Source organism: Cydia splendana, chromosome 23 (genome assembly GCF_910591565.1).
Source record: "Cydia splendana chromosome 23, ilCydSple1.2, whole genome shotgun sequence".
Lineage (NCBI taxonomy): Eukaryota > Metazoa > Arthropoda > Insecta > Lepidoptera > Tortricidae > Cydia > Cydia splendana.
In genome coordinates, this window is record NC_085982.1 from 10,022,347 (window position 1) to 10,045,196 (window position 22,850).

General features: G+C 36.2%; 1 protein-coding gene across 3 annotated transcripts in view; it reads left to right on the forward strand.

The window, feature by feature from the left end:
- LOC134801868 (sperm surface protein Sp17) overlaps window positions 1-22,850 on the forward strand; it is a 292,688-nt gene that overhangs the window by 170,932 nt on the left and 98,906 nt on the right. The window contains exon 2 of one of the 3 annotated variants that reach the window (XM_063774514.1): window positions 12,196-12,260. The exons of the other annotated variants lie outside the window; for them this stretch is intronic. Coding sequence (XP_063630584.1) covers window positions 12,206-12,260 — 55 coding nt within the window. The 5' untranslated portion in view covers window positions 12,196-12,205. The remainder of the gene's footprint in view (window positions 1-12,195; window positions 12,261-22,850) is intronic. 3 annotated transcript variants of the gene reach the window in all.

Consider the following 22,850-nt stretch of genomic DNA (forward strand, 5'->3'; position numbering starts at 1 on the left):
TAAACCTTGCGGCTTCCAAGCCGAAGGTCTAAGGTTCTAATCCCGGATTGTACCATCACGCTCCGCGATTGTTACGCCGTTATGGTCCTAGCTAAATTGGTTGTTCCATACTTACGCTATGGAATGTCGATTTTAGCTAGAACCCTAAATGGCGTAATAATCACGGAGCGTGACTGTACCAATGAGTTGCTTAGGACTCATGTACGAAATATTTGGGTCATTCTCTGAGAATATGTCTGCGGTAGCTTCTAATTACCACGACTCCGTTCATACATTTTGTATGAGTCGCGGCTATTAGACCGCCGACATTTTTTTTGAGAATGACCCATATGATGTTAAACAAACGTCTTCCTGCCTCGTTAACTGACTGTAGAATGAACCTTGAGATGGCTGGCCCCCCACATGCACGGTCTCTTGTAAGTATCAACGTCTGTGGCAGTTTCAAATATCCATTTTATTGAAAATACACGTACCTACTACAGATGTAGTGCATAATTATTTTCCTTCGTATTAGAGTTAGACCAAGAAAAGTCTGCAGCGATTTTGATAGCCCACACAGTGCAAGTGTTATTTTAAACGTCAAACTTCTATCCAATTTGGACGTATAAATAACATTTGCACTGCGTGGGCTATCAAAATCGCTGCAGACTTTTCTAGGTCTGACCTGACTCTAACGTACGAACGTGTCTTACTATTTCAGTCAGTCTCGGTACAAAAAGTACTGAGGTTGACTGAAGTAGCATGACAAATACGAATGTTTCCGTTAACGTTATGTTCATTCGTCAGTTTGAATTTGGAACGCGAAAACAAACGAACCATTGAATAAAGACCGGCGACCGTTTATTTCGCGTATTTTTGTGGCAGATTTATTCAAATCCTAGGCTTTTTGGTTCCACCATCCGTTGCGGATAATTGAATACGTTCGTAAATTGTTTTTGTTTTTAATTTACTTTGCATTCATTGTGAACTACAGGCTATATTTATGGTGTTCATCAGAGCCAATGATAAAACAGAATTACTTACTATATTAAGCATAGCGTTTTCACATTGTCCGATCCCATATCGGATGTCGGAAGGAAGTAAAATGTAAGATATAAGTGTTTCTCTGCATTTATTAATGCATTGAATAAATCATTATTACTAAAAAACGATAGATAACGCAAAAAAGGGGGACTTAATGCCAGTGGCAGTCTCCTGCAGCTGTTTTTGTCATAGGCGCCTTCCGACATCCGATATCGGAAAGGCGTTTCCGATAAACCAGCCAATCGGGTTGCAGTCCGTCTGTACCGGCCCCAGGTGACGGCCCGGACCTGGACCGTTCTAGAGTGAGCCACCCTTTAATTGCATAATAACATATCATTTTTATTTCATTTCATGAAAACTATAAATATGTTTTTTTTTTTTCATTCTCACTTTATTTATATTTTAAAACATCATATTCACAACAATGGACAATCTCGAGTAGGTTAGTCTACCGTAAGTCCATACATTGAAATAAAAAAATTGTTTAAAAGAATTTTACCTTAAATAGCATGTCTTCATTTATAAATTATAAATCATACTGCCCGATTCGAACTTTAAGATACGTCAATTAATATATCTAGAAACGATATGGATTAGATGTGTCAGTGTCAAAAGTGACGTTTTTGTTCGTAGAAACGTCACATTTGACACTGACATATCTAATTTATATCGTTTCTAGATCTATTAATTGACGTATCTTAAAGTTCGAAGGAGGCCGTGAATTTTTCACAACCAGCAGCAGCAGCAGTTTACGCTCTTGATCAATTTAAATCAGGTCAAGAAAAAATGGCGGCCCTCATTACTGAACCTTCGCAGTGGTTTATCCTTGAAACCTTTGAGGAATAAATAAATTCTGCCGACGTAAATTATGTACGGGGCGTGGACGCTTAGTTATTGGTATAGTCAGCGTGGAATAAAATAAAAACCAGCCAAGTGCGAGTCGGACCATTACCCAAAAAACGGCAAAAAAATAATTTGTTGTATGGGAACCCCACTTAAATATTTATTTTACTTATACAATTTTTAGTATTTGTTATAGCGGCATCAGAAATACATCATTTGTGAAAATTTCAACTGTCTAGCTATCACGGTTCATGAGATACAGCCTGGTGACAGACAGATAGACGGACAGTGGAGTCTTTGTAATAGGGCCGTTTTTACCCTTTGGGTACGGAACCCTAAAAAGAGTGCTCCATTACCAAAATCGCACAAAACTTAATAATTATGTTTTCACTACACCAACTCGTAAAGGCTCTCTTTAATCTTCAAACACTAATGAGAAAATTGCATTTTATCCACGAGACTAGTAAAAAAATTCAAGTTAAAAACGACATTTTTGGGTTAAATCCCTCTTCACTACGAAGGATAGGTCTTCTTTCTCCGTCACAAACGAGAAAAAACCGGACAAGTGCGAGTCGGACTCGCCCACCGAGGGTTCCGTACTTTTTAGTATTTGTTGTTATAGCAGCAACAGAAATACATCATCTGTGAAAATTTCAACTGTCTATCTCGTATTTCAAATATCACGGTTCATGAGATACAGCCTGGTGACAGACAGACGGACAGTGGAGTCTTAGTAATAGGTTCCCATTTTTACCCTTCGGGTACGGAACCCTAAAAAAAACACTGTTATCGCTACCGATAAATAAATAAGACAACTCCCATCCAAACTTCTCTGATAGCTAGTTTTTTAGTAGTTCAGTAACTGCTAATCGTTAGTTCCCAAGCACTTCGTTATTTGCAAGTTAAGGATTGTTCCGATAATAATGTGCCTGCATGGAGAAACTAGTTCGAGAAAGTCTAGAAATAGGGCTGATTTAGACGGCGCGTGAACTCGCATGCCATTTTAGTTACATTGCGGACTGTTGGTTATGTCCAATTCAACCGACCGACCAATACCCGCAATGTAATCAAACTCGCATGCGAGTTCTCGCATCGTCTAAATGAGCCCATACTCTGCTTGAATAAAAGTCTAACCAACTGCCCGATTCAAACTTTAAGATATGTCAAATATTACATCTAGATACGATATAGATTAGAGTGACGTTTTGTTTGAAGAAACGTCACATTCGACACTGAAATATCTCAGACGATTTATAAAAAAGTTGTGCGATGGTTTCCTAAAAAATGATCCTCAACCGGGGTAAATACGAATAATAGCGAAGTCAATAGTGAAAACGGATATATTATATCCCTTTTTTTTTACTTATTTTCATGGATGGATAATACTTAATGACTAGCCTAGGAACACTTATGAAACTCACGTGTCGACCCATTAAAACTTATACTTAAAAAAAACAACGGGTTGCACTCAGGGAGTGCCGGCAGAAGTGAAAACTCAATGACTAGTGCAAAATGCACTATGTATAATTGAGGTTAACGCCATCTAGCGTTATTTCGTCGCATTACTTTAAACCCCTAAGCACATCACTGTTAGTACTCATATACCAGTTAGAGCGAAACTCACTAGATGGCATTCAAATCAATAAAGAAAAACTCAATGACATTACATGTAACAGGTCCTCCGTCTTAAGGTCACGTGGCCGTCTTACGGTGACGTAATCTCACGCGAGTTTAAAAATTTTTTCCCCACAAAAAGTGCACAGCGCCGCTAAAGAAGTTTTCATTTCAAAAATATCACATATTCAGCATTTTTTGAAACCTAGTTCGTCTACTTCGGATTGTCTGATTTTGTGAGATAGACATACTTAAATGAAACAAAACAGAAATAAAATACCACACGGAACAAAACATTGGTTAATGGTAATTCGAATTCCCTAACAGAAATAATGCAAATTATGGGACCATGTTTCCTGAATAAAATAGAACAACCACCTATTTTCTTTAACGAAAAACCGTTCGAAAGCCCGACTTGCCCATTATTTAGCAATTTAGGTTGTTCGTCACAATAAAAATACAAAACAGTAAGATAGCTTTAACGTTTGAAATCCTCGAGAATGCGCAACATGCGGATTATATCGCGTATAATGAATTTAAATTTATATACGCGATATAATCCGTCTGAATAGTCTTATTTCTAACATGAATAATTATGGATCTATTAAACGAAGTAGTAGCTCTGCTAGCAATTTGACAGTCATTGATGGAAGAATAGTTATTTACAATACAAGTGCGGAAAAGAGGAAATTCGAAACGAGTGGCTATAAATTAAAACACGACCGAAGGGAGTATTTTAAATCGACACGAGTTGCGAATTACCTATTCGCACGTGTGTCGTACAATGTTTTACAGTACATATGGCCCTTTAAACTTTTGACATACGCACGGAAAGTAGCACCATGTTGTAAAATAAATGTTGTAATTTCAGCATCCCGAGCAAGATTAGAACTCCCAAACTTGTGGGATCTCGACATATACTTAGCAGTGTATAAAATAGTTGAGAGCGAGCTTTGATTTTTCCGATTTTAATTTTAATATGAATTAATCGAATTTAAATTAATAAAATAAAAACTTCTACCGCTTCGGTTGCCTATATTTTCTGTTGCGTTAACTAGTGGTATTTAAAACTACTAATTAATTGAAGATATCCTACTCCTTTCCTTTATACTGTGTTACAATGTTCCAAGTTACGCTCGCTTAGAGGATTGTTTTATTACAATACTAATCACACTTTTGGTTGAAGCACTTAATAGTCTACTTAATAGCCTACAGCACGCGAGTGTGTGCTTGAAAATACCTAATTTTATAGAGAAAAGTCCTAATGTATTGTAGAGGAAAATAGTTTCAGTGAAAATAAAAACGATAGTATGTTGTGTAGTTTTTATTAATAAAATAATCATTTTCATAAAACCATACTAGGACAGTAAATACTGAATTGAGTGGAGTTATTCGAATTATTTCCTATAGTTACATGTAAATAGTAAGAATTATTAAAATAACATATCACTGTAGCCAATTTCAAAATCGCGTAAAATATCGACTCATCAGCGAAGGTTGAAGCCGCCATTTTTTTCGCGTTTTTATTGTTAGTACCTACTACAATTATTCTATATGACTGACATACATAGATCACTTTGTAGTTGTAAGAAACACCTTATATAAACGTCTTATATGTATACCTGGATATTAATAAATATATTTATATCATAAAAACACGTTTTTACTTTGTAAGCATCGAGGACATAGTATAAGTATAAACTCGGGAGCATCGAACAATAAATGTCACATCTCAGAAATACCATCTAAAATAAATTGCCACAGAAACGAATAAGAAGCATTTTGAGAAAATTACTTCTACTAATAAAGAGTCTGCAAAAACAGTCTGACAAAAGTCATCTACTATTTCTTATTACTACAATATTTCTTACAAATACTTTAATCAGAAGAAGTTTCTCCAAACTGTCCACAGAGGGCGTTGAAAAGCAAACGAGTTTAGTTCTAGTTTACTAGCTCCCTAGATGAATCAACTTCACTTTTACAAAACGTCATAGTTTCATAGAAAAACCGTGGCGGTTACGCCATTTTTCTCTTGACGGATGTTATACGTCTGATTTTCTAAAATGTCGTAGTTTTATATTAAAGCTGTGGCGCTTATGTCCTTTTTTCTAGCTATATTGTGTGAACACTTAAATGTTTACAGCTTTCTAAGTGTTAAAGTAATTTGTTTTACGTTCGAGTGAGGAGTTGCATTTCAAGAGAAATTTTACGATTGTATTTCCCAAGTGCGAAATGGTTAAAGAAATAAAAGTTGCGACTTATGAGCGCACTCGATGCGGCAATATTGCTAATTTACGTGGGAGATAGTATATTACATACCTAGGGCAGTAAAGTACGCAATGTCTCAGATCACATGTAATTGTTGGCCGAAGTTTAGGGTTCCGTACCCAAAGGGTGAAAACGTGACCCTATTACTAAGACTCCACTGTCCGTCTATCTGTCCCTCTGTCTGTTAAGGCTACTGAATAAAAATACTAGTAATAAAAAGCTTTCATATACATTTATACAAGAATATCCATTATTACAAAAAAAAATGAAAATTGAACGACTCTGTTCCAATTGAATATGATTTAAATTTCATCGAACTGAATAAGTGTTATAGGAAGGGCCTTGGGCCTTAAGAGGATAGGGGATTATTAAGGACCGTGTTTGACAACTTGTAGGACGATCGACAGCACCGCATTTTATCAATGGTATCGATATTATTGGCGGAAATCATTTATTTACATACAATATATATACAGTGGTACTACTAAACCAAATTAATAACTAGTGGCTCTGTGAGCTGTAGACCTCGCGAGCAGAGCTTTAAATTACATGATGCTAAGAGCTTTAAATATAGTAAATTAAAAAAAACAATACGAAATTTAAGTGTAAAAAAATAAAAAACGTTATATCCCAGCATACAAATACTGGGGATCGAACCCAGACTCTCTGTGCAAACAAAAAAAGCGAACGTTTACAAACTGAGCCAAATAGTTCTTAGATAAGCTGACGAAATTTAGCTACTCATTCTCAAGTTAAAATTAGTTAAAATTAAATATCTCAATACCTCCGAAACCAGCGAAATAATTTTTCTGAATTTTTGGCCATTTAATCTATAAACTTATCTCAAAAAGAAAAAACTCTTATGATATCGATACGACTATTTGTTTAGGCGCGAGGTATCACGACTCCGCCATTTTTATAAATTTCCAAAAACTGGATTGACATAAAAATTTTATTTAATCATAGAATCTGGTCACAAAATTTCACGAGAATCGGTTGAGAATTGTGACCTGTGGTCTACGTTGAGTCAAAACGTAGACCTTCGCTACGCTTCGGTCAACTAGCTTAAATCTAAAATAGGCCCTTGAGGCATTGTACCAAGGATGCTGGCGGCATTTCCTCGCTGTATCGCAATGCTGATACGTTGTGCGAGGTAGCCGCCAGCTCTTCGGTCACCAGATATTATTTAACTTTTGTCCTACAATGTGGTTCTGAAATCAATCAAATCTATCTAAATAAAACGACACTTGAAAGATAGTTAAATCTCTCAGGTCTCAGGCAGTAAAATACATTTGAAAATAGCGAAACGACGGTTTAAATCACAGTAAGTGAGTTTAGGCTGGCAAGAGCTAGATCAGAGTTGCCGCAAATCGTGCTCAATGGCGTGCAATAGGAGAGGCCTATGTCCAGCAGTGGACGAGAGTACGCTGATGATGATGATGTACAGGTGGAATACCAACCTAAGGGACACCTCATAGAATTCCCCTGGTGGTGCAGTCGCCATCCGAATATAACCTTTATAATCATTTGTACATACATATTGTACATACTTTATATCTAGTGTGAAATGTTTGGTATGCAATGCAAGCGAAGGTATGAGTTGCTCGCCTAACATTGTAGCTGCTGTTGGCACAGTGCAGTGGTAGTTTCAAAACAGTAGCGAATGTTTTTTTAGTGTTACCCATTGGATCTCCTTAATTTTTTTACTGCGGTATATTTTAGGTATATTTTTGTAAGCGTCCAGTGGCGTAATCAATAGTTAATTTTAGCACATATATAGATCTTGTTCAATTTAATGGTATCTTACCTGGAAAAAAAAAACAATTATTCAGGCGAAATAAACCCTATTTGTACAGTTTCTTCTTCTGCCAAGCTGTACGACAGTTTGTTAGCTGAGGGAACTCCCTTTAAACATAGATGGGTAGACTTAGCTAATTACCTCCTAATTGATAACTTACATCAGATCTTATTGCTTATGGTTTATGGTGGTATATTTTATTTGTTTTTGTTTTTTTTTTGTTTAATAGAAACATTTTAGGGAGCTTACCCAAGATGACAATTGTTGATATAAGGTATGGAAATAGTCACGTGACTTCTCGCAGCATCTGTTATCCCGATACAGTTTTCCTTTTTTGTTTGCCGATGTAGGATTGTTGTCATCTTGGCTAATCTAGGGAGGTGACTGATATTAAATTTTACTGCTTCCATATTTTGTGTGACTATAGTGACTAGCCTTCCCCTTTGAGCTTATCTGTATTTATCTTGCCCAATTTATAGTTATAACAATTCTATATTTAATAAACAAAGGTTATTAAAGATATAATTGCTATTCACAGGGAAATTCTCTGTTTATCAAATGTGGGAGTCAGAATTTGACTCACATTATTATATCTAGATAGGTTACATTATTATATCTAGTATCACCGAAGGCAGAAGGTCACGCGGTCGTTCATCAATAAGATGGACCGATCAATTTAAAGACTCGTCATCCTCTGCTTTCTACACGGTCGTCAGAGACGCGTTAGACAGAAACCGGTGGAGGCAGATCATCCGCTCCAGATGCAACCCTGATACTGACCACGATCCTGAGACATGAGGGACCGACCAAAAAGAGAGATTATATCTAGAGAATTTTGGTAATTTGGTAATTATTTTAGCTATCGCCAAATAAGTGACATTAACTACTGTTGTTTAAAGTCTACTATGGCATGTCTCAGAGCCTGTTATTCGGCACTTTGTAGCTAGAGTGTCACATTTGTGAGCACGCTGCTTTGTCTGAAAGGCTCTATGTAATAACCGAATATAACCATCTCATCATTTATGACTTTTGTGAAGAAAGTTATATTGTACATTCTTGTTTGATGTATACCTACAGTAAGCGCTTTGTTTATTTATTTATTTAAAACTTTATTGTTTACATTAACCCTACTGACGAAGTTCATAAAACGATGCAGAATAGTTACTTTTAGTCACTGGCTCCATTAAATTATCAATTATAGGAAATACTAATACTAAAAATGTGTGTTCATATTTTAATGTTTGTTAATAATTTTCAAATATCATCTCTTTTGCTTCATTACCAACTAGAGCCATTTTTTACCTCAAAATGTATCTTTACTTTAAAAGCATAATGTACCATCAATGTATATGCACTTTGCATGCTTAATGCGACCAGCGCTTGCATATTCATCCCACAGGCTTTGGACGATAGTGCTGGGAGAATTTAAAATCACACACGAATTTGTACAGGTAATAAATATTATAGTAGATACACAGGATTGCTCTCGTTTCGGAAGCCAAGATTATTTTTGGATCACTAAGCCAAAGTTAGATAGATACACATCCCGCCATGTAATGTGGCTCTCATTTTAAAACGACATGAAATTTGACATGTCATGAACATTCAAAAATTTATATAACAGAGTAGGCCAAAGGTTATGGCGTCATCGCTCGAAAAGATATTACACACCATACCATTGTGTTGGAGGCCAAGAATCATTGTGGGTCGTCGCGTAAGTAAGTACCTATACCTTTGGCCTACTGTAGAGTAGATAGCGTTAATTTCAATATGTTAAATTAACACATATCAGTGAAAGAATAAGGACAAAGTCGAATGGCGTTCTAACAGTTTTAATCTTCTGTCGAAAGATGGCAGCAAAATTTACTGTGGCTACTTAATTTACTTTGACCGCCTCTATTTCAAATTCTCTTTGGTATTAATCAAGTTTAAATAGATACCTACTTAGCACAAGACAGAACTGATATATTATTTAGTAACATGCATGGTATAATAATATACTCCGCCTGGTACTCCATTCCCGTCTTTTCTAGGTCACCTAACTGACACGGGCCTACGTCATCATGCGACAGCGCTATATGATAATATGCGATAGCGCTATATATAGCGGCCATGTTGTTGTGACGTAGGCCCGTGTCACTCTGGGAATGGAAGACCATGTTTTATTAGACTATGGTAACATGATATTGCCCTTAGCAACTAAAAAGGTTTCTAACTGGATTTTATCATAATATTTGTCCCGCACGTTTGTCTTGAATTATTATACTGAATATTTACTCTAGTACGTGATGTTATTAAACTTATCTCGATTTTGCGTATTTTACGAGGATAATGAGATATTTAAAATAATACGATGATTTAATCTCGAGTTACTTAAACTTATCCAATTTATTTTGTAAAAAGGTAGCCGTTAATAACATAAATTGAGGTAAATTGAGATAGAGTAATCTAGATTGTAATTTTATATTATGAAATAAAGATTCCTATCTTTGTTTAATATTGAGAGAAGATGCCTTAAATATAATGATATTTTAGCTACAGACTTTTAAAAGGCTATTAGCCCAATTCATATTTAAAATTTATTAAGGTTTTTTAAGGACGTCCGAATTTCAATCCGGATGTCGCGTGTTCAAATCCTGGCTCGTACCAATGAGTTTTTCGGAACTTATGTGCAAAATATCATTAGATATTTACCACAAACTTTTCGGTGAAGGAAACCTGCATACATCTGCGAAGAAATACAAAGTGTATGTGAAGTCTCTAATCCGCATTGGGCTAGCGTGGGGACTATAGCCCAAGCCCTCTCGCGCATGAGAGGAGGCCTGTGCCCAGCAGTGGGACGTATATAGGCTGTCTTTTTTTTACGGTTTTGAACTAGTTTCGATACGAACTTGACGCTGATTTTAGTGATTGGCTCCTATATCCTCCAGCCGCCCATACGTCAAACCTTGCCAAGCAAAATGAGATTTTATTTTGTCAACACAAAGTTCAAATTGGAATGGAACAGGATACCTTTTTATAGGTCTCTGGGCGGCTAGTGGATATTACGCACGACTTTCACTTAATTTCGCAATGCACCAATCATGAACGAGCTTCAAGGTCTTATCAAAATTTAGAACAAAATCGTAATTAGATCAGAATTGAGCACTCGGTTACTTAAAAATCCGCGTTTCTCAATACTACATCGTTTCGGTTGCCCCCAACAGGGAAAATGGGTAGTAAAACTACGGGTAAACATGCAATAAAGTATGTTAATTAAACCGCCAAATTATTCTACACAATTATATGAATATGAGGCACTTTCCAAGAGATCTTAAATATATAGCTACATAGATAAGTAATTCTTTCACCACACCGGTAGGGCTGGGTCAAACAGAAAACTGTGTTCGTGTCTTTTCTGTAGACATACACAAAAGTTATGGGCTATAAAGGATAATTTTCTTATCCTTATCCACGTGAAAAGGTACTCCTTTTATTTAGAGAAGTATGATAAAATCATTACCTACATGCCCACAAGCTGTTAACTATTAATGGCCCACAGGAGAGAAAACTAGTGTGTTCGCGCGAACATGTACATTTTTCTCTCCTGTGGGCAATAGTTAACAGCTTGTGGGCATGTAAGTAATGATTTTATCATTCTTATCTAAATAACAGGAGTATATTTTCACGTGGATAAGGGTTAAATAAGAAAATTAACCTTTATAGCCCTTAACTTTTGTGTATGTCTACAGGAAAGACGTGAACACAGTTTTGTGTTTGACCCGGCTAAGATAGCCGACCTTCTTCCATGGCCATCCATCTTTATCATTTGTCACCATGCCTGTCACGTTCCAACAAATATGTAAGTGGAAAAGTGACGCATGACATGACAAGTGATAAAAATGCGACCATAATACCGCTGCACCTCGTAAAGACTTTCTTTATTCTTCAATAACCGACGAGAAAGTTACATTTTATTTATAAGATTGTATTTATTTGTAAGGTGATTTGATTAAAATTTTGAGTTGTTTATACATAGAATTTTGAGTAGTTTAGCTGGTGGAATAAATCGACTTTTAAGTGATAATTTTGAATTATTCTCTATTAGCATTTTTTTTTATTTCATGTGTACAGTCACCTGCAATAATATGTTACTCTTCGAATGCCGCAAAAATATGTGACGCGCTCTTGTGGCCCCACGAATAAGATCGTGTCAGATATTTTTGCGGCCTTCGTTGCATGACATATTATTGTAGGTGACTGTACCTAATGTTATTAGTATTTTCCTCGCGTTTTTGTATGGTGCAAAATTTTCTGGCTAATTTTGATGCCATGGCCAAGTAATTTAGACTACGAGCGTAGCGAGAGTTAAGACTTTGCCCCCTTGTAAAATAACTAACTCTTTCTAGTTATTAAGGTACAATTCAGCACTTTAAAAAATGCTTGTCCTTTATATAAGTCGTCACAAGTGTTAAGTCCAAGGGTTCCAAACATTTTTAAACTGCAGCCCACATATTTCTCCTTGTCTCTTACATATTATAAGTCACCACAGGTGTTAAAGTCCAGGGGTCACAAACATTTTTAAACTACAGCCCCCATATTTTCCCCATATTTCCAATATGCAATGAAATTTGAGAGCCAACATATAACATGACATACACACTTCCCAGGTGGAGTGCCATGCTGACTATCACCGCCGTGGTGAATGGTTTTCTCAACGAATTCATATTTACAGGTAACTTTGCCACATTTTACGCTAATACTGAAGCTAGCATTGCTTACATTACTTTCTTATAATATTGGTTCAGTTACACTTAATAGAAAACACATAAATGTTTAGAGTTGACCAAGATAAATTTGCAAAGATTTTGATAGAACACGCAATGCAAGTGTTATGATTATAATTTCATAGAAGTTTGACGTTTAAAATAATACTTGCATGCGTGTGTTATCAAAATCGTTGCAGACTTTTCTTGGTCTAACTCTCTACACTACACTCTGTAAGATGAATAATAAATTTAGGTCACAATTAAAACTTTTTGCTGTAAGACCAACCCCGTAACCATGAAAAAATATAGCTGTCAAATACGAAAGATACAAGAATAGTGTTACAATAAAGATTTATTTAAAATTAGTTCTCATCGAATTATTTGAACAAAATGCAATCTTAGGTATTCTGATTTAATGCTTGAACAAGAACATAATAATATTTTCATCACACTCGCTCAGTAAATGTGGAATTGCACGCAGGTTTAGCGGGAGTTATAGAAAAAGCGTTCTCCCTAGGGAGTTATGAAGTTTCTAGTGCCATAATTAACAGTTTTTTGTCTTTATACTTAATTTTTGTATTGCAAGTGTGATGAAAAACATTGTGTGTAACTCGGAGCGTAATAATATTGCAAACTCGAGTCTATTAATCGCTCCGGCAAGCCGTCGCGATTTAACTTACTCTCGTTTACAATATTCAACTTACGCCCCATGTTGCACAATGTACTATTATCAAACAGCTTATTCTTATGATGGACACCGGACTTTGCATGTAAAATTATGCTAGTGTTATTTTCGGCACTACGAATGTTGGCTTGCACAAATCGAGTAGCACATTATTTGGCGAAAAAGTAAAGCTAGTAATCACTTTTAGGTTATAAACTAAAAAAACTATTTACTAAAGAAAAGGTGACCAATCCCTGCAGTGGCCAAGGCGGGACTTAAACCGGCGTCTTTAGTTTTCACAGCGAACGCCAAAATTTCTTGGCCACCCGACCACGGTAGCGCCCATCCCAATTATTTTAGTATAAGCATAAGCTTTGACCTTTGATCATATTCTTAGGATTATGTTGGATTTGGATTAGGTTTAATTATTCTTAGGATTAGGTTGGATTTGGATTAGGTTTTATGTTTAAGGGTCAACTGAAAATCGGTGACTTTGCACTATTGTGCTCCGACACATGCTGAGACAACAAGTGACAAAACTATGTCATATATGTAGGTATTTAATAGATAGATAGATAGAATACTCTATATTGGCACACCTCAGTAAAAAGATACAAAAGAAAAGTACAATTGATTAAATGTAGAGGCAGACAACAGGCGGTCTTATCGCTAAAGAGCGATCTCTTCCAGACAACCTTTGGGTAGCGGAAACAGAGAAGTAATCGAAAAAGTAGTTGTTGCAAAGAAAACATTATGGAGCCTACGTTCACACACACAATCACATTGAATAAACATACACATATACGAAATAGAAATAGACATACATAAACATACATATATAACTAAAAATATGACAGCAACATGTCAGCCACAGAGTAGGTAACATACAAACACTAGGGGATAATATTTGTTAATCTTAAGATTGTTGTTTCAAATAAATTCTTTTCGTTTCATTATATATGTACAGTACGTGCATCGTCGATCCAAATCGCTTAGGGATAATTAATAATATTTTGTGATTTGCTCCCTAATTGTATTACTTTTTAAGTTTAATCTTAATCTAACTTTCGCAAACTAAACTTTACCAAAACACACAAACATAATTATACAGGGTGACCTTAGCCATTGGACAAACCCTGAAATCCCACGTAGGGTTACTTCTCAGAAATGCTCTAACGGTAATATTTTTTTAATTAGAACAAAACTTAAAAAAAAAACTATCAATCAAAAGTTATTTCCAATAATCGACAACAAAAAGAAACACACTGTATTAATCATTGGCAGTGCTTTTGACAATTTGTTTGAAAATGTGCGGCAATGATGGCATTTGTCAAAATTCAGAATCTTATTGACATAAATAAAAAAGATAATCAAAACGGTCCAAGAAGGTTTCATACTATTTATTACCTCAGGAGCTACTAACACATACAGGTTGCTCCAAAGTAAAAAAATCGTAATTTTGTTAATTTCCTCGTAACCGCTACACCGATTGTTATGATATTTTGTATACTGGTTCTAAATACCCTAATGCATATGTACAATATGTACATTTCGGCTTTGTCCAATGGCTAGGAACACCCTGTATATCAGCGGGAATTATCTAAATAAATGTTTAGGTGTACGTTTCAGATCACAATATCATTTGAAATCGCACCAGTAGAAAAACAATTTAACACGTCAGCTCTGCATACAAAAAAATAACACCTGTATCAATATTCCGTGAAATGGGTCATGTCTGACGTCACTGTGGGGCCGATTCCGAACATCCCATTTGTAAATTTTCGGGTAGTTATAACATTTATTGGTTATTAAGCTTAGAATAAATTTAAAAGTGGAAAAATTACTGTCTTGGGTGAGACTTGAACTCACGGCCTCTGGATCGATACTCCAGCGCTCTCCCATCTGAGCCACCAAGACCTCATTCATAGCCAGCAAATCTTTCCACCATATTATAGGTCAAGGATATAGGTATAGGTATGGATCTGGATGGATGGAGTTCTTGGTGGCTCAGATGGCAGAGCGCTGGAGTATCGGTCCAGAGGCCGTGAGTTCAACTCTCACTTAAGACAGTAATTTTTCCACTTTTAAATGTATTCTAAGCTTAATAGCATCGTTCGCGGACGTTTCTGCTTGTTAAAAACAAAAAAATATTGGTTAACCGACCAATTACAAAACCGCCTGGATTAGTCACTGAACGACCTGACTTTAACCTACATTATTTGATCGTGTAATGTTTTCATCTACCCTCAACTGGCTTAAGGAACCATTTGAGGATAGATTTTGTTTACTTTTATTTAAATACCTAAAGATACAGAGTATAATGTGAAGTGAGAGCCAAGTTCAACATTAAGAGGAAGCTAACGCAAAATTGTAGTTTTTATATTGATTTTTGACACGTTTAAATCAAGGGCAAAGGCCATTTAAAAATTAACATGGAAACAAGACTATATTTGCAAGAGCAGACTCCAATCAAGTATATTTTCATAGTTATTGAGATACTAGGTAAAAACCCACGCGACGGACATATAATCCGTCATATCTTACGTACGGCCATATAATCTATCACAAACACGCGGCGCGCCATATCTCTTGTATCGTTCTATTTTCCGGGCTAAATTTGTAATCTTTTTATGGAAATGTTATAGATATGATCTGATGCACCTAATATGCCTGTTGACGTGACTCAAGGTATCATCAAAATAAGAAACCTTATCAAATTGTCAAAATAGAATTGGCCACCGTTGAACTGAGTAACGTGAATTCTACACGTCATTTTTCAATGCCACGCTAGATTTGAATTTCAACTTAAAATCGCGATGACAGAGATTTATCATAGAGTTTGGAAAGTGTTGGATTTTGAAACGAGAAAGGTAGTAAATGTGATTTTATAACGATTCATCATTTTGCGATCTTACTTTAAAGGGGCCCACTGATTAACAGTCCGCCGGACGGTATCGGCCTGTCAGTTGTTCGGAACTGTCAAAATTTTGTTCTAACTGACAGGCCGATACCGTCCGGCGGACTGTTAATCAGTGGGCCCCTTAAGAGGAATAATACTAAGTATCCAAGGATAATAATGGTTTACGGAGAACACATGGATAGACTGAATAGTAAAGTCAATGCTATTTATTCTTCAATTTAGATTATATATGTTTATTTTATATGTCTATTTAAACCGGTCTGGTCTAGTGGATAGTGACCCTGTCTGCTAAGCCGATGGTCCTGGGTTTGAATCCCAGTAAGGGCATTTATTTGTGTGATGAACACTAATATTTGTTCCTGAGTCATGGTTGTTTTCTATGTATATAAGTATGTATTTATCTATACAAGTATGTATATCGTCGCCTAGTACCCATAGTACAAGCTTTGCTTAGTTTGGGGCTAGGTTTGATCTGTGTAAGATGTCCCCTAATATTTATTTATTTATTTTATTATTTATTTATTATTTACAAAAGGTTTTTCTACTTAGCCTCCTTGATTTAAACAATGATATGACTGGTTTCTCTTCACTTATGATCAAATAGATACTCAAATCTAATATTCAGTTAATTTAATTTTTATGTGTATTGTTTTTCTTTGTCTTTTCTTTTATTTTGTAGTTTCACAGTGCCTTGGTTTTATACTGTAATGCTGTGTTACTCATTTGATTAATAAAATAACAATGATGGTTGCGTTATCATCTATCGTACCATGCATCCTCCTCGCACTTTCTTCTTCATCATCATCATCATAATCATCATCATCATCATCATCATCATCATCATCATCATCATCATCATTTTAGCCTTCAGTCGTCCACTGCTGAGCATAGGCCTCTCTTCTTGTACGCCACTTATACCAGTCTTGGGCAAGTCTCTCCCAGAAGTGCCCATAAAGTGCGACCATCTGAGACCCGCTGCAAACGACCTAAGGTAACATTCCATTTCTGACCAAAGCTGCACTACTGCTCCGACACGTCGATGGTATTGTCAATTTCCATAGTAAAATGAATGACAAGACTGAATAACAGTAACGTCGCAACAGTAGTGCAGCTGTCGTTGGAAATGGACTGTCACCTTTATGTAGGTAGGTACTTATATTAGCGAAAGTACTAAATTCTCTGAATAATTTTGTTTACGAGTTACGAAGTCCAAAAAAGGAACATTTTGTTAAAAATCTGCTAGAAATAGAACAGATGGAATATGACACTGATTTAAACTTTCACGATTATTAAACATTATCAAACTGCACAACGGGACTTAATCGCGTATTTAAGTTTTAAGATTTACCTCCGACGTTTCGAGGACGGCGTTGTCCCCGTGGTCTCGGAGAAGACTGGCTCAAGTTGACATCAACATCTTCTAGCCGCGCGAGTTTTTCGAACTACCCGCACTTGGTCTTGTTTATCAGTTTGAACGTTTTGCGCACTAGGGATGTCACTCTGTCGACACACAACACTAACGATATTCGATTTATCGACTGTCGATATTCGTTTCCGCTTACATTTACTAATGACTGGATTCCATGTGGATGAGATCTTAAAACCCTCGTCCCGATTAAAATTGCAATGTTTTTTGATTTCAATGGCTTCCCGCACTTTTCTACTGTAGAAATGGCGATCCGTGGAGAGGATTTTAGGGTTATGCAGCTCAATCCAGTGGTTGGTGGTGGTGGTGGTGGTTTGCTGGAGTCAGGACCAAACCACTGGATTGAGCTGCATAACCCTAAAATCCTCTCCACGGATCGCCATTTCTTTTTGTATTACACATTAAGTATATAGTTAAATTCTGCATTTACATTTCACTTCAGTAGCAATATTATTATATAATTTTAGTTTTTATTAAAAAATGTTACCCGTAAAAATATTCATGTAAATCTCTGTATTGTATTATTAACACACAAACTCCGGAAATACAAAGTCCTCAAGGGAAATTTGAGCAGTGTACTCGTATGTTTGTAACATATGGCGGCGCCTAATATATATATTATTTATTTTCAAATTATAATAAATGAGCAAACGCAGATTTTTCTACTGTGGTTACATGTCTTCTTCTTCTACTTAATATTGACATGTCATTGTCACGTAGTTTGGGAAGCGCTGGGGGCCTAGCGGTAAGAGCGTGCGACTTGCAATCCGGAGGTCGCGGGTTCAACCCCTGGCTCGCTCGTACCAACGAGTTTTAGGAACTTATGTACGAAATATCATTTGATATTTACCAGTCGCTTTTCGGTGAAGGAAAACATCGTGAGGAAACCGGACTAATCCCAATAAGGCCTAGTTTACCCTCTGGGTCGGTAAGGTCAGATCTGGCAGTCTCTTTCTTAAAAACTAGTGCCTACCACAATTCCTGGGATTAGTTGCCAAGCCGACCCCAGGCTCCCATTAGCCGTGGCAAAATGCCGGGACAACGCGAGAAAGATGATGACATGTCAATATTCAGTCATGAAATTGAAAAAATCTTTCCTACCTATTAGAGTTTGCCATTTTATGATGTAAGAGGGAAACGAGCAGACGAATCGCCTGACAGTAAGCAATAACCGTCGCCCAGTGGCCAATATGGCCGCGATATGTATTTAAGTTTTAAAGTAAAACGAAAGTGAAAAAAAATGGAATCAATTTACACGTATAATACTATAAACAACACACAGTACTCAAATTCAATACAGGTACCTTAAACAATACAAAAGGAAACAGAAACACGAGCAGAAATAAATATATGTACAGTCAGCAGCAGAAGTTGCTAAGCGGGCGAGGTGTTCAAAATGATCTTGACGCGACTTTATTGTTAAGAGAATAAGAGCGTGTCAAGGTAATTTTGAACACCTCGCCCGCTTAGCAACTTCTGCTGCTGACTGTACAGTAGGGAGACCGAGCTCAGTTGAATCAGAGGTGAGTTGATACAACGTCAATTTTGCAGCATCTATAATCGTTTTGAGGGACCCAGCCGGCTAAACATCGCAATTTTTTTCCAGCTCGACAATAGTTAAAGTTAGACCAAGAAAATTCTGCAACGATTTTGATAGCCCACGCAGTGCAAATGTTATTTATACGGCATAATTTCATAGAAGTTTGACGTTCAAAATAACCCTTGCACTGCGTGGGCTAACAAAATCGCTGCATGCTTTTCGTGGTCTAACCTTATAGATTTTTCATAATTGACGTACCTAGTTTCAACTCACCTCTGTTTTAACTCACCTCGGTCTTCTCAACTACTCTTTCTTTCTGACCTTTCTTTCTACCTACTTCTTTCTTGGTCTAACCGTATAGATTTTTCATAATCCACGTTGTTTCAACTAACCTCTGTTTTAACTCGCCTTGGTCTTCTCTACCTACTTTATAAAGTACTTTACGCAATATTTCCGGTCCATTGCAAGCGACCGCCTCTTCCCAAACATTCTTCATCCATCCACTTAACTTAGGGTAGTTCGGGTAACTTAAGCCATCGCAAATAAGCAAACAGGAAAATTGACATTCGCTCTATCGGCACTTACAATATACTTGAGTTTCACAGTACCTAAGTTAATATCAGTAGCGTGTATCTTCTACTTTGTGCTTCCCTGTATCCATTTTTTTTCCTTTTTCTTCTTTTTTCTTATTTTTTATCCATTACACATATTTCTTCGCCAAACTGCATGACAGTTTGTTGGCGAACACTAAACAATCTTCCTTAATCTACGGTGTAATGTATAAGTAGGTACTATAGGTATTATGGGACTGTCCTCATTTTTCTGCGCCAAGACAGTCTATACTTAGGTTATCGGCTCTGGCAATTAGACTTTTTTGAGGTCCCTATTGTAAACCACCAGGTGGCCTCTCTGAGTACTTCTCTGTGCTTCTGATTGGTTCAGAGCACATGGATGTGGTTGGAAGGACTACATTGTAGAATCTGCTCTAGACCAATTTCTTGAATCTCATTGATTCGAAGATTCGGTTACTGTCATTAGTATGCTGTCACTTAGGCAAGTAAGACCATGACATCCGTACTATCCTTTAAGATGCAAAAGAATCTCAAAGTGGTAAAAGAAACGGAGATCGTTCACCTCAGTTTATTGCATAGGAGTTATTACTTGCTCCCTAAGAGTTATCAATTGGCTTTCGTTGTTCGTGGAACTATAGTGTGGCTACCACCAGTTTGGCACCGGCATAAACGCTATCGAGAACGTAATTTACTTTCTATGCATCTCAATTTAATTAATATAATATAATTTAATTGCATTTTATTGCGAGCGAGATGTATAGAAAGTAAATTACGCAGACGTTAGCGTATATGTCAGATTTGACACTGTCAGTGACGCATGGTACGGGTATAGATCATCGAAGTTGAGCTACTGTCGAAGTTGAGTTACTGTTACATTTCCTTCGATCAATTTTCAACAAAGGTGAAATAAGTTTTTGTCCCTTTTATACGCTTCGCTTTTCCTTAAAGGTTTCTTCCGAACTATCAACAGTATAAACTATTTTATTTGGTTACTTTTTTTCTTTGAGCCTCACTTTCACGCTTAAAGGGATATTACTTCTCCAGGATTGGTTACTGAAACTTAATAGAAAAAGGTTTACAACAAACATTAAAACATGTATTAAATACATAGCATTGAGAAAATATTGTACTAAAAGCCCTATATATTATAATGTAAATTCAGTTATATAAGTGAAATTAACTAAAATAAAAGCCTAAGTGAAACAGACAAAATTGAAGTTAAGCGAAAAGGATCCATCCTTAAAAAACTTTTTATAAATGACTTCTACCTGCTTTAGAGAAAAAGTTAAATATAAAAGTACCTACCTTGAGAGAAATCACATATGTTATTTCAGTTTTAAACTCTTCATTTTATTAGCCTTTCGAAAGTACCAAGGTAGATTTACACCCAGACAAGTCTGCAACGATTTTGATAGCACATGCAGTGCAAGTGTTATTTTAAACGTCAAACTTCTATGAAATTATGACGTATACATAGGTATGTTGAGATGGTTTGGACACGTGGAAGGAATGAGTGAAGAAGGCTAACAAAGAGAGTGTATAAGGGAGAAATAGAAGTGGGAGTTGGAAGGGGTAGACCTCCGCGGACTTTCTTTGATCAGATCGGGGAAATCCTGAAGAAAGAGCACCCTAAACCGACGAGGGTGTATGAGGAATATTATGAAAGTGAAGGAAGCGAAAGAGGTATGTCAGGATCGTAGCAGTTGGAAATCCGTGGTCTCTGCCTACCCCTCCGGCTAATAGGCGTGATTATATGTATGTAAATAACACTTGCACTGCGTGTGCTATCAAAATCGTTGCAGACTTTTCTTGGTCTAACTCTATTAGTCTATATTTAGATCTATGTATGACCCAAATCTCATCAATGTCGCAATTATCGGGATCGATATCCGAAGCGTGATTCATCATACACGAGCACGATTAGTCTCATCAAACACCGTGCCAATGAATACGTACCGTTCATCAGGGCCATCTTAAGCTATGCTGGGGCCCTCGGGCACATAAGAATTTGGGGCCCTTTTGGTAAGTAAAGAAAGCAAATTAACTAACATTTTTCTACTATGATCTTCTACTTATTATGGGTAATGAAACATATTTTATAATACTTCTATTCAAAATTAAATCAAAAAACATTTGTTTCGAACAAAGTCCATAATGTAATTTTTTCCATACTAATATCATCCATAGGAAGTATCATCCATAATCCATAAGAGATGAAGTTAAGTAAAAAATGTTTTATCCCTTAAAAAAAGAAAATCACGTATTAACATCGATAAAATAAAAATATTTCCCAGTTAAACTTTATTCTTCAGCAAGTCAAACTTAACACAACACACTACAGAATGTATCACAAGAAATGTAATTACCACGAAATCTCATGCATTTGGGAGAGGATTTTACCACTTATTTATGTGGGAATTAGGTCAGAAGTGAAAACAGGGCGAGGACAGAATAATGGAATTTATGGCTACAAGGGGATTAGGTACAATAACAATGTACTTCTGTGAATGGTTGTAATAAATACTGAAAGTTTGGAACTGAGTGAATGAAAGAGGGGTGTTCATGAAGCCAAAAATAGTTCTGGGTTTCAATTAGTTTGACCTCGTCTCTGTGTATAATAAGGATCCTGACCAAATTTTTAGTCATCTTTTAGCATTTTTTTTTCAGAACGATTTTTTCTGCTCTACGTATACAGCACAACCGAGATTTGAATTCACGATTTTTGAGCACTACACACATATGAAAGGCTAAAACAAAACAGTAACAAAGTGATTGCAAAAGAGGATAGTAATATATAAATTTGCAAAAATGTTGTCTTTTCAATTAAGGACTCGGGGTTTCCACGGCCACGGACAAAGTCTTTGACAAGTTGAATATCAAAAAACTAGGAAACCTTTGCCCAGTACTCGGAGGCTAAATGCTCTAGGAAATAATAACAGTAAAAGAGATCAAGTAATTAATGTAATCTTATCATATTTTTGAAATCCAATGTTCTTAGAAGGGACGATAAAAACAAGCAAATCGATAGTTTGAACTAAATACGTAATAACTAATGCATCCACAGGAAACATAAATATCTACAAATAAAGACCCTATTATAGATAGCGCCAGACTAAATTGGATTTACAATCCGGAAAAAATCGTTTCCTTGGCTGCCTTCCTGATTTATTTCCTGAAGCTTTATTAGTATTGATGTTAACATCGTTAAATATGTCGGTTTTTTTAATCTTGATTCTTGTATTACAGAAATTAACCAAGTTGTTAAAAATAGAAAGGAAACTGAATGGGAAACTTGCGCGTGTAAAAAATAAGAAGGATTTTGGTATTTTTGGTGAATAAGAATATTCAAGATTGCGGACTTGTTTATTTAAAGGTAAAGTTATAGCTTAAGTGGACCTTGATATTTGTTTCAGTTACAAATATGTTTAACCACG